Genomic DNA, 18189 nt, shown 5'->3' with positions numbered 1-18189 from the left:
TGTCCATACTTTCTGTGTGGTTAGAATCCTGCTAGTGTTTTAACCTGCTTACAATGGTCTTGTAAATAAATTGTAAACTTTCCCCATTCTTTTTTAAAGCTCTTTTCCTCCACTTTCATATTCTTCATTTATCAAATTATACTGCCCTGTACCCTTATATCTCAAAACGTAAAGTTACTAGAGAGAGAGAGTAATTTTACATTTTGAGATCTAAGGGTACAGGCTGGTATAATTTGATAAATAAATAATATTTAAAGGTATAATCTAGTTGGCCACTGTGAGAACAGAATGCTGTACTAGATGGGCCATTAGCATAATCTTTGTCCTTGTGTTGTCTTTGTTTTTATTATGTATTGTTTGTGTGTGTGTGTGTGTATACAGTGGTACCTCAGGTTAAGAACCTAATTCGTTCCGGAGGTCTGTTCTTAACCTGAAACTGTTCTTAACCTGAAGCACCACTTTAGCTAATGGGGCCTCCCGCCACCGCCGCACGATTTCTGTTCTCATCCTTAACCCGAGGTACTATTTCTGGGTTAGCAGAGTCTGTAGCTTGATGCATCTGTAACCTGAAGTGTCTGTAACCCGAGGTACCACTGCACACACACACACGAAAACACACACACACAAAATACATAATAAAAAGATTACGCTAATGGCCCATCTAGTCCAGCATTCTGTTCTCACAGTGGCCAACTAGATACCTTTGGAAAGACTGCAAGCAGAACCTGAGCACAGCCGCACTCTGCCCTCCTGCAGTTTCCAGAAACTGGTTTTCAGAAGCATGCTGAAACCCCCTGCCACTCAGTGTAGATAATACCGATCTGCTGGTCCAACAATATAAGGCAGCTTTCTATATTCCTAGCCTAGCACACCATGCCACATATCCCTTTTGTCTCTTCAGAGCCTACCAAGATAGACCTGTCTCCTAAAAGGACCGAGCTGACAGTGGGAGAGAGCATTGTCTTGAGCTGCAAAGCCATTCATGACCCCACCTTAGATGTCATGTTCCACTGGATTCTGAATGGGCAGCCTATCGATTTTGAGAAAGAAGGAGGACACTTTGAAAGCATCAGGGCGGTGAGCATGCTTCAAAAATCCATTTCTTTTCGAAGTGGGGGGAGAATCGAATGGGAAAATGGTTTGCTGGAGAGAGGTCTTTTCATCGCAGAAATATTTCAGACATGACCGGAAGAAATGTAATTACAGTCAAGGGCTTTAACAAGAAAGAAAGAAAAAGAAATGTTAGCTCACCGAATTAAGTATCTCATTTGTGTTAATTGAAGCATAGGAATATTTACTTTAGTCGAGAAGGAAATAGCCGTGAATCTTTACAGTGTAGCTATTGGTGAGACATTCATGAGCCTAAAGGAAAAAAACCATACTTTTTTTAAAAAGTAAATTGCAGCCTCTTCTGCATGGTGCATTAAAAGCAGGATTATACCGCTTTAATAGCCGAGGTGTCCCTCAAAAACTCCTGGGAACTATAGTTTGATAAGTCTAGGCCAGCATGGTGTAGTGGTTAAGAGCGGTGGACTCGTAATCTGGTGAACCGGGTTCGCGTCTCCGCTCCTCCACATGCAGCTGCTGGATGACTTTGGGCTAGTCACACTTCTTTGAAGTCTCTCAGCCTCACTCACCTCACAGAGTGTTTGTTGTGGGGGAGGAAGGGAAAGGAGAATGTTAGCCGCTTTGAGACTCCTTAAGGGGAGTGAAAGGCGGGATATCAAGTCCAAACTCCTCCTCTTCTTCTTCTTCTTCTTCTTCTTCCCATGGAACCCTGGGAGTTGTAGCTCTGTGGGGGGAATAGGGGTATCCTAAAAAATCTCAGCATTCTTTACAAACTACAGGTTCCAGGGTTCTTTAGGATAACCCAAGACTGTTTAAAGTGGTATAATAGTGCTTTAAATGTGTGGTGCAGATGAAGCCCACACTTATAGCAAACATTTGTTCCTGGTATATTTAGACTAGTTCAAAGAGAAGTGCTAACAGAAAGCTGGTTGTGTTGTCTTAGTTATTACAGACAAAATACAATTGATGGAGTACATTCAGTTTCATTTATTTTGTAATTTTCTACACCATTGCAAAGGTTATGTTATCCAATGTTTAATATGCAAGCTAAATGCTGTTCATTTTTTAGCCATTAAAATAATTTAAATTCATCAAATTAATCAGAGTGATTAATAAAGCTGGTTGTAAACTGGACATTATTTAATCAATGGACAGCCTTAGTAAATGTCCTTTTTCGCTTACGTAAATAAAGTCAGCAAACCTCCAGCAAACTAGGCATCATTCTGGAAGGACCTGTTATCTTGATAGTACTACTTTTAGATCTTTGAAAGGACTCCTGAACAAGGGAATTTCTGGCACAGTGTGCAATTGTGTTGTTTGTAATGAAGATCAGTTTTCTGTTAAATGTCTTCCTTGTTGTGGAAAAAAATTACAATATGGATTATATATTTGGGGGAGGAATTCTTTTTCTAAGTTTCGGCCCATTTCTAGTCACCTACAATCGGTCCAATGTGACAACTAGTGATCCTAGATTGGAACCCATTTCAAAAGAGGCCCATTGCTGTATTTTGTCATTGGAATGAGGAGCTTCAATAAGAAGGTTGGGCATGCTTCAGGGCACCCTCTCAGGGTTATTTGCAATGCTGTTTTCTGTGTGCAAGTGGAACAAACTCCGGCTTGTGCAATGCGACTTCACCTTCCTCTCCTCCTCACTGGAGTCTTCTGTGGGCCTTCAAAATCTTCTCCAGAGCATTGGATGCCCCTCCCTAGCAGCTACTCGGGCAACAAGTAATAATAATAATAACCATTAAAGTTAAAACTTTAGTTAAAGCTATGGTTTTCCCAGTAGTGATGTATGGAAGTGAGAGCTGGACCATAAAGAAGGCTGATCGCCGAAGAATTGATGCTTTTGAATTATGGTGCTGGAGGAGACTCTTGAGAGTCCCATGGACTGCAAGAAGATCAAACCTATCCATTCTGAAGGAAATCAGCCCTGAGTGCTCACTGGAAGGAACAGATCCTGAAGATGAGGCTCCAATACTTTGGCCACCTCATGAGAAGGGAAGACTCCCTGGAAAAGACCCTGATGTTGGGAAAGATTGAGGGCACAAGGAGAAGGGGACGACAGAGGACGAGATGGTTGGATAGTGTTGGCGAAGCTACAAGCATGAGTTTGACCAAACTGCAGGAGGCAGTGGAAGACAGGAGTGCCTGGCGTGCTCTGGTCCATGGGGTCACGAAGAGTCGGACATGACTAAACGACTAAACAACAGCAAAGCATTCGTGCGCACTCCCTCACCCCTCCAACCTGCCCTCCAAGTCCGGCAAAACCCAGCTGAGAGAGAGAGGGATGCGCAGAAGCTTTTTCAGAACACACACACACACAAAAACAGAAGCAGTAGTGTGCTGCCACCACTTCCCTATCTCAGAACAGCCTCCAAAAGTAACCTAAGGAAGGAGATTACTCTTCAGCATTACCGGGCTGCCCCACCCTGTGTCACTTTACCGTGGCACAGACAGAAATCCAACAGGTTCTGGTAGGCAACTAAGTGGTCAGGGGCTGGTTTAGCTTCCCCAGCAGAAAAGCACAAAAGACAGAGACAGGAAAAGTCCCTTTTTCCAGAATTTATTAAAAAACAAGACTATTCAAACATAAAAGTTGGCACATCTCTTACAAATCCCAAACAAAAAATAAGAATATCTTTTAATATCACTTGCTACAAAACATACTCACAACAAGAACGGAAGTGTGAAACAGAACAGTTCAAAAACACCCTCAGCTAACTCCGCATTCTCCGGCATCAGGGCAAGCCCTCTCTGCCTGACAATGGTCTCACATGGCAAAGTAGGTTAGGCGAGGCGGGCTGCGAATTGCAAGGAGACTGCAGGAGGAGGAAAGTCCAGTACACTCAAGTAATGGGGGATTCCATCCTCTGAATGGCCTTAATGGTGCCCTGGACTTCCAGAAATCTCCCAGAGTCCTTTGCAACAGGCAAGTGTCGATGACAGATGTGCAGGGACACTTCGGCTGACAAACACTGGTGCGTAAAGGATGCCCTGAACGTGTGTGAAAACCAGTACCCTACCATTTTTGCCGCTTCTTTTTTACTAGTTTTAACTTTCCAGTTACTTTTTTTTAAAAAAAAGGGGAAACTGTTCAACTTTAAAATGTCAGGAAGACTAAATGAAGTTCAGTAGCAACAAGGTCCATATGCATAAAATCACTTGTCAGAAAATGCTGCACTAATTAAGTAGTTTTCATGGGATGTGGCAATGCTCGCTAAAACGTTCCTTTTCAAACCACAATGCTTTAATTGGAGAATTCCTGCTAAATAAATGCTGTGACTCATCCTGATTCCTGATGGTGCCTGACGGCTTTGCCAGTGATATGGAAAGTGAAAAAGGACCATTATTTTCAAGACAACTTATAATATGACCTCCTAGTGGTGCAGCAATAAAACTGTTAGCACATTTGCAAAGCTAAGCAGGGTCTGGTATACCGTAGTTTCAAATTGGATGGGGGGCTTTTTGTCACTTATGGTTTCCCTGATGACCATGCTTTTCTATGGCAGTTGCTTAGCTGTGCTGGCTAGGGTTGATGGGAGTTGCAGGCCAATGACAATAAGAGGTCCACAACTTCCCCACCAATGAGCATGGACACAATCAATCTGTAAAGCCTTCTCCATTCATTTGCCCCTGCATGTGGAGTTCCAACCTGATTCCCACCCAGCCCAGATCCTGTCCATGTGGTTTTGGCCTCCAAAATGACCAAAATAGCCCAGGGAAGGGGTTTCCTGGCCACTATGGTAAAGTAGGAAGAGCCCCAATACAGCATTGGCCCAGCTAGCAAAGCCAACGGTCAGAAATTATGGGAGTTGTAGTCCAAAACATCTGCATAGCACCATGTTGGCTGCCCTAACGAATAAACCAACTATTAAAATATAGCCCCATTGATTCTCCTGTATATACCAGGCTGTAGCTGGTTAAAACAATAACAATAATGTGTTTATATGCCACTCGTCTTACTGGGTTGCTCTAGCCACTCTAGGTGGTTTACAAAAAAATTAAAACATCAGACCCAGTAAAGCATAAAACATCAAAACTTCCCTATACAGGGCTACCTTCAGATGTCTTCTAAAAGTCAGATACAGTCATACCTCATGTTACGTTTGCTTCAAGTTGCGCGTTTTCAGGTTTCGTCTCACAGTGACCCGGAAGTACCGCAAAGGGTTACTTCCAGGTTTCACCACTTGCGCATGCACAGATGTGCAAAATGATGTCACGCGCATGCACAGAAGCGGTGAATCGTAACCCGTGCACGCACAGACGTGGGGTGCGTTCTTTTCAGGTTGCGAATGGGCCTCCAGAATGGATCCCGTTCGCAACCAGAGGTACCACTGTAATTCTTTATTTCCCAGACATCTGATGGGAGGGAGTTCCACAGGGCAGGCGACACTACTGAGAAGGCCCTCTGCCTGGTTCCCTGTAGCTTCACTTCTCACAGGGAGGGAACTTCCAGAAGACCCTCGGAGCTGAATCTCAGTGTTCGGGCTGAACAGTGGGGGTGGAGATGCTCCTTCAGGTATACAGAGAAAGAAGGCAGCTTGAACAACATGCTAAATCATATGATTACTGAGTATAGAGCATGTCATCAATGCATGGTGAAGCCAGAGCCATGAACACTCCTGGATGGGTGTCTTTGGGACATGGAAGAACAGTTGTACTTCCTCTTCTTTACTGTTGGCTTCTGTTTCAAGATCTGTGAATAAGAGCAGAATCAAGGGCTGAGGTGCTTTTGTTTTGTTTTGCTGAGATATTTCAGAATGCCGGGAGCTGCATTCTTCCAAGTCAGACCAGCTAGCTTGGTAATATCTTCACTGAATATCCAGGGTTTCAGATGGAAGCCTCTCCCAGCCCTGGGCTCCTTTGGAAGGAAGGTTGGAAGATAAGTTTAATAAATAAAATAAACTGAATTCCTGGGTTGAAATTGGGGTGCATGCAAAGTTCATGACCTATGGCCTTGCCGCTCAGAAGGAGGATCGGTCAGAAACATACACATTCAGTGGACACTCCAGCTGAAACCCTTGTTTGTCTTCTGATTTCTAAACATGTTTCAAGCAAACAACAGCATGCATAATTTTTGTTCCACAGAGTGGATCATACAGTTTGCAACCTGCCAAGCAGAGCAGACCCACCAGAAAAGTTGTGGGGCCAGGAATCAGACCCTAGTGGTGAATGGTTGGCACCTGTGGCTATGTTCTCTGCCTAAGAACCATCTTCCTGATGCATTTTGTTGGAATAAGTGCATTCCAAAAGATTCTGTTATATCGCTCTTATCTTCCCCCACCTGAAAAACTATTATTCACCCCCTTTCCATCAGTCTCCCATTTAGGTATGTAGGCTGAATACCCATTTGCCTTCCAGAGGAGAACATTAGGATTCGTTCACTATGAACCTCCTCTCAGAGTGCCAGCTACAATTTTTTAAAGGCACTGAGGCAATAAAAGCAGACAGTCACTGTATATATATGATACTTTTATTTGCTTTAACAACAAGGCACGCATTAAATGTAAATTATTCTCAGAGGGAAAGGGAAATGTGGACCGGTTTTGGTCTTACCCTTTAACTATCTGTGGTTTTATATCGAAAACATTAATCTTCTCGAATACCCTATATTTCATGGCTAATCAGCGATGTCGTGCTAGACAAGTTGCAAACTTTGCATCCCCAAGCTGGCACCTTGCTAAAGTGAAATATAGTGATTCATCACATCTTCAGAGTTGCAATGAACTAACTGGGTTGAGAAATTCTGAAAGTCTGCAATGGAAGCATGGGAATTGCTGTTCTGTATTTTTCTCGTGCGCAATTGCCTTAGACAAGTGCCAACAGTTCTGTCAGGCTTGATATACCCAAGGAAGAGTTATGTTATTAGTGGAGTATCACATGTGCTTGAGAGAGTGTTTGTATGTTTCAACACTTATTCAGAGTTTGAATTTGCCAATTGTCTGTAAATACTAGATCTAAAAGGCACAATTGAATTCAAAACACTGGTATGAAAAAGTGATTGCATCATCCTATTTTTCCAGCTGGTAGGAGCTTCCACGGATGGGCTATTTATCGTTAAACGGTGTGTTGGATATGAGAAAGAATACTGCAAATATATAGCGTCTTTGCATTATCTGCTTGTTTGCAAATATATAAGCAGAGCACTTTAGAAGCAAGCAAACCCCTAAAATAGGCAGTGCAACTACGAATCTTGCGTCAGAGTCATAAAAATCAATAGATCCCCTAGGTTTGATACACCCCAGTTAAAATGCCAACTTCTCTGTTTAGCCCCCTCCGGCAAACTGCTTCCCCTTCTGCCACATAGATGTCACCAGTCTTGAACAACTTCCTGCATACAGGTTGTTGATTTAGAAAAATCTAACCAGCCATCCCCTCCCATTGAGGAGCTAATCACCCCAGAACATTATTAAACAATCTGTTCAAACAAAAGAGGGCCCACCATGACATGGGAACTGGATGATCAGGGTTGGAGCCAGCATCAATTCATGTGATCACAGTGACCAGGGACTCAGTACATTGGTAAAGAAAAAGCATTTTATGTGTGTTGTATACGGAACGCGGGTGGCGCTGCGGGTTAAACCACAGAGCCTAGGACTTGCCGATCAGAAGGACGGCGGTTCGAGGCCCGCGACCAAGTGAGCTCCCATTGCTCAGTCCCTGCTCCTGCCAACCTAGCAGTTCGAAAGCACGTCAAAGTGCAAGTCGATAAATAGGTACCCCTCCGGCGGGAAGGTAAACGGCATTTCCGTGTGCTGCTCTGGTTCGCCAGAAGCGGCTTAGTCATGCTGGCCACATGATCCGGAAGCTGCACGTCAGCTCCCTTGGCCAATAAAGCGAGATGAGCGCCGCAACCCCAGAGTCGGCCATGAATGGACCTGGGTCACTTTACCTTTACAAATAAATCAGCCTAATAAATTTATGGAGAAATGGGTGTCTTTCTGATACGTTAGAATAACAAGCGCAATGATAATGTAAAGCAACCCCCCCCCCCCGTGCGTGCCCGCACACCAGAATTATTGTGAATTTTTTTTGTAAATTTTGTTATCAAGAAAGAATGCAAAAATAAAAATAAATGTGAGATAGGAGGAAGTGATAGAATTTGGTTTAAATGAAGGGTGCATTTTATAAAGGACCCTCCAAAAAGAGGCAAACCATTATTCTAAATATGGGTGTGAAGATCCTGCAACTCTAGTGTAATATGATTCATGACAATATCAGCAACATTTTAAGAAGTGTATGCTCAAACTGCAGAATATCCAGAAAAGGTTTAGCAGGGTGGTGAACAATCTAGACACCAAGTCCTATGAAGAACGGTTGAAAGAGCTGCCATGTTTAGCCTGGGGAAGAGAAGTTTCAGGTCATTATGCTGTTTTTAAATCATTTTCCATAACCAGGTTTCTAGGGATTCCAGACAGTGAATCAGAGAGTTGCAAACTAATAAAGAGAGAGAGATAAAGTACATTTAAAACACACACAAAACCTCTTTGCAATGGATGGTAATGATAAACTGTAAGTACGGTGTACATTAAGATGTAATTCAGTAAGAAAGTCCCCAGCATCAAGCTCATAATTTTCCCTATTAAATGCTGAAAGGGACAGTGTGTTATTGTGAGTCAATACAGCACAGCTTTTCTAAGAGCTCCGGTTGCAATTTAAGAAGCTTATCATCTGCCACTCTGTAATTTTTTAAAGAAGCAGATAATGACATAGTTATCCTGTCTTGGCTCTAAACAGCACTCTTTTATGGGGCATCGAAAGATGTCGAACTCAGCAGCTTGGCTTACAAGTACAGAAAAATGCTGCTGCATTCTCAGTTCACAGCATTAAAACTGGCTTTTCTCATAACGCCACTTGAATATACATAATAATAAATAATCATAATCACGGGCTGATGGGTGAATAGAGCTCCAGTCTAAATATAGCAGTCAGTTCCCTCCCTGTTATCTCGTTCCAACTCTCTGAGCCTCTATGCTCATATATAGATGGGGAAGAATTCAGTTCAGTTCACAGCTGAAGGCAAATCTGCCTAGTCTGAATTTTCCAAAACGATATGAGAACTGAAGCAAAGCCTTCCTTTGGAATTCGCACTTCTCCGAATTTTGTGATGTGTTTCACCAGCCAAGTGACTGGTCCAGGGTGAACCAAGAGGTTTGTGTTTGAGTTGAGATTTGAACCCTAGTTTTTCTAGGTCCTGCTCCAAAACTTTGGACCACTAGGTGTCTGTAACGTGTGTTGGAGGGCAGGGTCACTGTCATCAGTGTGTTAAGTTGGAGATTGGAATAAGGACTTCCAGAATTCCCAGTCAAAGCTGTTCCCCCATTTTACAAAGAAAGATTTGTGATGTTTTTTAAGCTAGTGCTGTTGTATTGCTTTTTCCTTTCTTTCCAGCAAGCGTCCTCTGCAGATTTAATGATCAGGAACATTCTTCTGATGCATGCTGGGAGATATGGCTGCAGGGTACAGACCACAGCAGACAGTATATCAGATGAGGCAGAACTTCTTGTGAGGGGTGAGTATACTAATAGCAGCGTTTGAGGACACGATAAACATAAATGATCCTGCAAAGGCATTTCAAGGCATTCTTGCCTTGTGCTTGGCTCGTTCCTTCTCTTTTGTATGTATCATTTACGTGACATTTTCCCTTTCACAATTTTTGACTCTGCAAACAAGACGCACGTGGTCAGAGTTTGCAAAGGCTGGTGACGAACAAAATAAAAACTGACAGAGGTGATAACTTTAAAAGTCTCGGTGATCACACGGGAAACTCAAATGTCTGGTAGACGTAGAGATCAATTATATTGATAATCTCACCTTTTCTTTTGGAGAGGGCTTCTGAAAAACATTGCTCATCCTTCGGAATGATTTTTGGTTACAAAAAGTAGATTCTAGCTATAAACATGCACATTAAAGACTCAAAAGGAAGAAATTCCATTGGCCACTTTCAACAATCTTCCCTCTAGTTACCGGAATAACAGAGTAAATGGACACCATGCCAAACCACACTGGAAACATTAGATTACATTTATGTGCCACATTTATCTTCTAAGGAACTCAAGATCAGGGGTCAGCAAACTTTTTCAGCAGGGGCCGGTCCACTGTCCCTCAGACCTTGTGGGGGGCCGGACTATATTTTGAAGGAAAAAAATTATGCAAGAGCACCACAAGCCTCAGTGGCTGCTTACGTGTGTCTTGCAAGCGGCAGGGGCTGGCGGTGGCAGCAGCAGTGGCACAATGAGCGGTGCACAAAAGGACTCCCGAGAGGGGCTGCTTAAAATGGCAGCTGCTCAAGTGCAGATGCTACTGGCACCAACAAAGCCCAGCCCCCTTCCTCCTCTAGGCAGGGCAGGTAGAAGCCAGGAGGAGGGAGGGAGAAGGCTCAGCAGCCATGAGAAGGAGAGTAAGAGACAGGGAAAGAAAGTGTGCACTGGCAGTCCATGCAGTGATTCCCAGACCATGCGCGGGCTGGATCCAGAAGGCAATTGGGCCTGATCCAGCCCACGGGCCTTAGTTTGACTATCCATGCACAAGATGGTGTACACGGTTCTCCTCGTCCCCATTTCATCCTTACAACTCTGTGAGGTAGATTAGGCTGAGAGATGAGACAGGACACTTGGCCACACTGAAGTAGGCTGCCAATGGAGGTTAGCTGAGCCAGGAATGGTCTGGCAGAGGGACAGCTCCACCTCATTCATAGTGATGAATTGGGGACAGGGTATGTTTCTCTACCTATCATTTCTGGATTTTGACCTTAATGCGCTTGGATAAAACTTGCAAGGTTTTTTGATCCAACATCCTGACACTTTTCCACCACCAATTAATGAAATATCAGCTCTATTCCCACTCTTTCAATACTTTAAAATTCTGGGTCACATAGGGTTTTCAGGTCTCCAGCTTGTCAAAGACTCATGGAGCAATGGACCGTAGTGTTTTGGCTCCGGACATGTGACATCACCATGCTTGAAATATTTTTGACACGCTGGCAGGGGAAAATATCAGGGATTAGCAGTAGAAAGATGAAACAGGAAATGTGAAGGCCAAGGAAAAAGAATTGTGAAATTAAGGTGGGAAGAGATATTGCAGGGGTCACATTAGAGGGGGTTCTTTTTAATCTCTAAATTTCCACTGAAAAAATGTTTTGGATCTTCTGCAATATTTTTGTTTTCAGAATATACAGGGTATACAGAAGTAGGTATACAGCTGAATCAATGGAATTCATCACAACAGATTATATGGGTAGACATAACTGACACATGACAAAGTGGCTAGTAAATTTCAGACTGGCATTGGAAAGAATAGTGGAGTCAGATAAAAGGATTGTTTTTTCCTTACTGATGTTGCGAGTGATGACAGCAAACTTGTGTCAAGAACAAAGGAAGTGGATTCTAAAGCAGTTTATCTACTTTTTGGGCCACCCTGTATAATGTTTCAAAGGAATACTGCTGCAAAACTCTGAGACCCAAGATGTTGTTGTTGTTGTTGTTGATGATGATGATGATGATAAGTTACCTGCCCTTTACTCTGAGATCCTAAGATTCAAAAGTCATCATCTGATGGCCCTGAGGTTTAAACTTGGCACCCAGTGAATGGTCTCCAAAGTCTGGCAACATCTAATCTATCACCACACTTCCAAAACTATGAAAGCCCTGTGTTGTTTTCTCTCTCTAATCTTTTGCACAGAAGTGAGCTTGCTATTTGTTTATGTTCGAGTACTGAATGTGAATATAGGAAATATTGGGCGTCTTAGAACTGTTACATTCATATGCTCTATTAACGCTCTATTTGAAGTCAAAATTATGACAGACTGTGCTACATAAATCCATTTCGTATATCCTGGGCTTATTATGTTCTGCTTTTCTGGAGGTGGAAGCAAAGGAACTATTATGATATCAGCTTCACAAGTGTTAAATTGCCTCTGTCAAAGTCTGCCGCAGACAGCATCACCTATCAAACTGGGTTTGTTAAGGAATAGCAGTTTCTTCGCCTTACCAATGTTTCTTTATTTTATATTTGCACTCCTACCGCATGGCCTTAAAAGCCCTCAGATCTGCTTGAACATAAAAAAAGTAAAGCACCAATTTTGTAAAAAATCAAATCTATTAAATCTGCACTACCTCAACTGTGCAATCAGCTCCATGGATACCCTGGGGAACATCAGGTGTTGTAGCATAAATGAAGTTAAGGGAGTGAAGATTTTGGCAGCAGTGGATTGGAGACCACAAGGAACCTTGTGCACAGGCAGAAAATATATATATATATATATATATATATATATATATATATATATATATAATCTCCCCTATATATATGCCCTCAAAATAACAAGCAAGCAATATCACTAGGGAGGGTAAACCTGTCAATTTCAATTTCTTTTTACACTGCTGTGTTCTGCTTAACAAGAAATGGTCTACTATATTCTGAAACACTGGCAGTTTTTAGACCATTTTTTAAGGGTAGCCTTAAAAATCTTCTTCTACTTGACCTTATGTGACATATGAGGAATTATTTCCTCTTTTTTGTATTTATGTAAAAAAAATTCCATTTTAATCCTGATTCGCCAAATTTTAATAAAACCTTAACAATGAAAAAGAATGAAAAATGAACACTGGCAGCCAAAGCTCTATCATACAGCAACCTTTCAGTCGCCCTGCTTTTCTGCTAGACCATTTCGTAACAAACATACAAAACTGCTTCACAGCATGTGAAAGACTGAGCTGCGTTTCCCAAACTCATTTTCTGTTTCGGCATCACCGCTTCTTATGTTTACCCTTCTTTGAATCCCAGTGCAAATTGATTTTTGTGGGGGAATTTTTTCCTTCTTCTTCAGGAACAGGGGTGCAAAAATAATGACTCCAAGCACACCACGCTATTCACATAGACTTGAGATGTTTATGGCAGTGAGAGAAGATACTTGCCTCAAGCACAAGGAGGCAATCGAGTGTCGCTCCCTGTCACCGATGGATTAGTCCAATTCTTGGTTCTGATCCCGAAGCAAATTTTCCATTCCTAATGGCACTCACGCCTGCCAGCTTTATTTATTTGAGCCTCTCAGCTGTTTCCTGTGTGTTTCAGTTGGCATGAATGTAGAGTGAGATGTAAAAAAACACACACACACATATACAACTTGGCTTTTTTTTTAAAAAAAAAGAATATAACTGGCAGTGCTTATCAGTGTTTCTCATTTTAATTCCAATGGAATATATAGGTGAAATATATGAAACTGCCTTATCCTGGCCAGACCATTGGCTAATCTATTTTTTTCCCTTATAAATAATTTTTTATTAATTTTCAATTACATATATCCAATTTAAGCCACATTCTAACATTACCAAATTACAATTACAATTCAAAATAAACCAACTGATAAGCCAATTATACTTTTTAGATGGCCTCCCATGTGCTAGATTTCAAGGTAAGATAAATTCATTTAATTTTGCTTCTGAAATCTTATTTAATCCAATTACATTTCAGTCTTAACCTTGATCCATCCCTGACAGCAGCCTTCCAGGGCTTCTGGTTGAGGGATGTCCTATTTGGAGACACCAGAGATCAGCGGGAGGGGGAGCAACAATGCCCCCCTGGCTTTCCACTTTGGAGGTCGCTTCCCCCAATATTTTTGCAAGTTGGCACCTTTCTCCCTCCCTCCCTTGGGCAGACATCTCCCCTCTAGCTGGGCACCGCCCTCTTTCCCCAGCTTGCCTCCCAGCTTTTGGTGACATCTCCAAGCATGTCTGATCCGGAGCAGCTGCGAAGAAGGATGCGGGCAGGCTGGCTGGCCAGTAGGAGAGACAGCTTGATTGTGTACTATGATATTCTAAAAGATTGTTGAATATGACTTTAGAAATCGTTCCATTTCTAAGTTATGTTTTATTCTGACGTTTTGTGTTGGATCAGATTGTTGTAAGGTGTGTGTTCTCTGTTGTATATCTTGTTGCTGCCAACCGCCTTGTGGTATAGTAATATAGAAAGGTGGCATACAAATTAAAAGTGAAATGAAAACAAGAAAATGGTAGGAGAGGCAAGCGGGAGGAGGCAGGTAGAAGCTTTTTGTGCAGGGGGCGAGAAGAAGAAGAAGAAGAAGAAGAAGAAGAAGAAGAAGAAGAAGAAGAAGAAGAAGAGTAGTAGTTTGGATTTGAAATCCCGCCTTTCACTCCCCTTAAGGAGTTTCAAAGTGGCTAACAATCTCCTTTCCCTTCCTGCCCCACAACAAACACTCTGTGAGGTGAGTGAGGCTGAGAGACTTCAGAGAAGAGTGACTAGCCCAAGGTCACCCAGCAGCTGCATGTGGAGGAGTGGGGAAGCGAACCCGGTTCACCAGATTGCAAGTCTAGTGCTGTTAACCACTACACCACACTGGCAAGAGGGCAAGGCCTAAGGAGAGGCCTGTGCCCAGTTGTAAATGACAGATGAAGGTACACTCTGCAGAAGGGCAGGGAGTTTGGGAGAAGTGCAGATGGAGGGCAGCCCCCCCCCCAATATTTTCTTCCCCATCCCCAAATATCCATGTATGGCTCTGGGCAGACTCTTTCAGTTTCACATTCTTGTTCAGCACACTTTTCTTTCAAGGCTGAACTGTGCAATGGCACATTTGCTTATCAGGTTTGCTTAAAAGGTACCTTATCGCTTGAGCCCTGTCTAAAATGGAAGCTCTCTTTATTTGCTTTGCAAACACTCCTCATGGAGCATTAGACACAAGCTCAAAATTGGCATTGCCAGGCGATCCTCTGCACTCCATGTGGCTGACTGTATTATGGGTTGGTTCACCGCAGTCTCTGTCCCTCTCACCCAGAGCTCCCATAACAACCAGTCACGACCTCTTTCAGATTGTTCTGCTTAAATGCGCGAACTCTAAAGGAAGCTGCCGCTCTCTCCACCTCCCCTCGCTAACGCATGGAGATTTCAATATTGTTCCAGCAAATTCACTGTCAAGAGCCTGACAGGTGTAATCTTTTCGTCTCTCTATGGGGCTAAAATTGTACCTTGCATAACTGTCCGGCGCTGTCTATTATGACCAAGATTACAGCGTATGCAGAGATGCAAAAATAAAAGCCGCCAGCCGCTTCTGGAGATAACCTACTGGCACATAACAAAGAGACTTTCTTGTCTGAGGAGTTGGTGCTTTAACTAAAAAAAAAGCAACCTAATTTATGAGGTGGCCTGGAGTTCCTTCCCTTCATGCACATTGCTCAAAACTGCAAACATCATATATTTTTTATCGTGTGCCGCTGCTGGTGTCCCAGGTGGCAGCAGTTGTAACTGTTCCTTCCAGTGAAGGCTTTAGCCTCAGTCATTCATGCTTTGGTAAACTCTCCTATTGATTATAGCAACATGCTTCACCTGGGGTTACTTTTCAAGACGGTTTGGAAACTTCAGCTAGTGTAGAAGGCTGAGACTTTTGATAAGGACAGACTTCAGGAAGCCCATGCTCCCTATTCTAGCTCAGCTACACTGGATGCAGGCAGCCATACTTGAGGACTTCATTTCGTTCACATTTTTAGTAAACCATTTTATTTTATTTTTGTGCCTGCTAAAAACATTCTTGTTTAGACAAGCCTTCCCAGATGCTTAGAAAGTCAAGGAGATTTTAATCTGTTTTGGTATTTTAACTTTTGTTATGTTTAAAGTACAGCTGTGATTTTTTTCTCCCTTTTATTGCTTTATCTTTTTCTAAAACCATTTTGAGGTTTTTTACATCAAGAAGATTATAAATTTTATGGAATGAATGAATGAATGAATGAATGAATGAATGAAGCAGCCTAATTCAAACTTTCCCAACAGATCAGAATGCTCCCCCTGCTTTGGGGGGTACTTCTTCAACTTTTGTGATACGGTGGATCACGTACTGCTGTTTTCTTGTTTTCTTAACAGAGACTTGTATAAAGAGTTAATAATAAAGGGTTAATCATCGTGATCTGTGCCAGTGCATTCAGCCACTTATGTGACTTTCTGCTTGCAGATCAAGACAAGTTGATTGCAGCTAAAACTGCAAAAAATAATAATTAGCAAGCACCATTAAAATAAGGACAACAACAATGCCCTGAGTTTTCGATTGTGAGATCTCACCAGATCCCAGAAACCACTGCTGCAACTGCTTCTCCTCACTTTTCCAGCAGTGAGGAGGGAGAGCACTTGTAGTTGTACCAGAAAAGTGAGAAGTGGCAGCAATGGTGGCTTCTGGTGAGATCTCTCAAGAGCCCCACAAGAGCTCACAAGAGCTCTGCAAGATGTTGTGGAGCACTTGGTGAGATGTTTCCACAAGCCAGCACTGCTTCTCCTCAGGGTACCACCTCTGGGATCCCACCACCCAAGGTGACTGTCTCAGTCTGCCTCATGGATGGGACAACTCTGTCTCCACATTTCTGATTCCCAATAACTGGCATACCTTAGCAATAGTGATGGCCAGAATCTTGGATGGCTTTGACAGAGAATTAGACACATTCAAGGAAGTTAATAGCTACTAGCTAAAGATTGAGGGCACAAGGAGAAGGGGACGACAGAGGGCGAGATGGTTGGACAGTGTTCTCGAAGCTACCAGCATGAGTCTGACCAAACTGCGGGAGGCAGTGGAAGACAGGAGTGCCTGGCATGCTCTGGTCCATGGGGTCACGAAGAGTTGGACACGACTAAACAACTAAACAACAACAACAATGGCTGTATTCCATATCCACTATTGGGAGCAGTCGTTATTGGCATTCGTCTGTCTCGAGAGACAATGGCGTTCACTGAAAACCACAAGAGGGGAGATTGCAGTGGTGCCCAAGTCCTCTTCGAAAGTTTCCCACAAACATCTGGTTGATCACTGTGGGCACAGGATGTTGGACTAGTTGGGCCACTTGCCTGATCCAGGAGGACTTTTTTTTATGTTCGTAATCTGGATTAATTAACGAAGTGTAATGTGGGTGTGCTCCTACATGGTTAACGATAGGCATTTCAAAGTAGTACATTCAGTCTCCTTGCTTTCAGGTCCACCTGGGCCTCCAGGGATTGTGATTGTTGAGGAGATCACGGAGACCACGGCAACACTTTCATGGACACCGGGGGCGGACAACCACAGTCCTATCACCTCCTACAATCTTCAAGCACGGAGTCCATTTTCACTTGGTTGGCAGACAGTGAAAACAGGTGAGAGTTTGTGTGTGTGTGTGTGTTTGTGTGTGTGTGTGTGTTTAACGACATAGAAATTAAGAAACTTGAAACTGAGCTAAAACGTTTTATCGATTACTTGCTTAGTTCAATCAGTTAAAAACATTTTCATCAACTAAAGGGATAAGCCTGTGTGTGTGTGTGTACTCTTCTAAGGCTGACCTTCCTGTGTGAGTGAAAATATGGGTCTTCATAGAGTTGTAGAATTGTAGAACTGGAAAGGATGCTGAAACTCATTTAGTCCAACCCCTGTGATAGAAGAATCTCAATTAAAGCATCCATGACAAATGACCATTCAACTTCTGCTTAAAAACCTCCTGTGAAGAAGAGTCCACCACCTCTTGTGGGAATCCATTCCACTGTCAAACAGCTCTTACTTTCAGAAAGTTCTGTCTGATGTTTAGTCGGAATCCCGTTTCTTGTAACTTGAAGCCATTGGTTTTGGGTCCTACCCTCTGGAGCAGGAGAAAACAAGCTTGCTCCATCTTCCATGTGACAACCCTTTAGATAGTCAAAGGTGGTAATCATATCACCTCTCAGTCTCCTCTTCTCCAGGCTAAATGTGATGATTTTGATCCAAACTTAACCATATTTAGAGCAGGCCCATTGATATTAATGGCACTTAAGTTAGTCGTGTTTAGGGACTGGTGGATTAGCCCACTTCACTTTGGTGTCGGCCTCACCTGCTTTCAGTTATAGGTCCATCCCCCCCTTCTTCTTCTTCTTCTTCTTCTTTTTTTTTTTTTTTTTTTGCAATTTAGTTGTATAGCATCAGCTCCAGTGGGATTCTTGTCATCACCCTCTGGGAAGAAAGAATGATGGTGACAGCACTGAGAGCTTCACTGCTCACAAAACCAGCAGCTTTAAAAATTGTAAAGGAAAAAGGGGGGATTTTAGAAGGAAAAAGATAAGAAGACACACACATACAATTGTTGGCCTCCTTCCCTGCCTCCCAATTAATTCTCCCCAGAATCA

At 42.8% G+C, this 18189-nt stretch overlaps 1 protein-coding gene across 3 annotated transcripts in view; it reads left to right on the top strand.

Moving 5' to 3' along the window:
* The window catches only part of CNTN5 (contactin 5), a 669997-nt gene that overhangs the window by 606063 nt on the left and 45745 nt on the right, over positions 1-18189 (top strand). For all 3 annotated transcript variants that reach the window (XM_083609589.1, XM_083609587.1, XM_083609588.1), the window contains 3 exons: positions 902-1077; positions 9463-9583; positions 17035-17193. In XM_083609589.1, the coding sequence (XP_083465715.1) occupies positions 902-1077; positions 9463-9583; positions 17035-17193 (456 nt within the window). The remainder of the gene's footprint in view (positions 1-901; positions 1078-9462; positions 9584-17034; positions 17194-18189) is intronic.

The sequence above is a fragment of the Podarcis filfolensis genome (assembly GCF_964270895.1).
Source record: "Podarcis filfolensis genome assembly, chromosome: 4".
Lineage (NCBI taxonomy): Eukaryota > Metazoa > Chordata > Lepidosauria > Squamata > Lacertidae > Podarcis > Podarcis filfolensis.
This window is presented reverse-complemented; position numbering and strand designations above follow the sequence as displayed.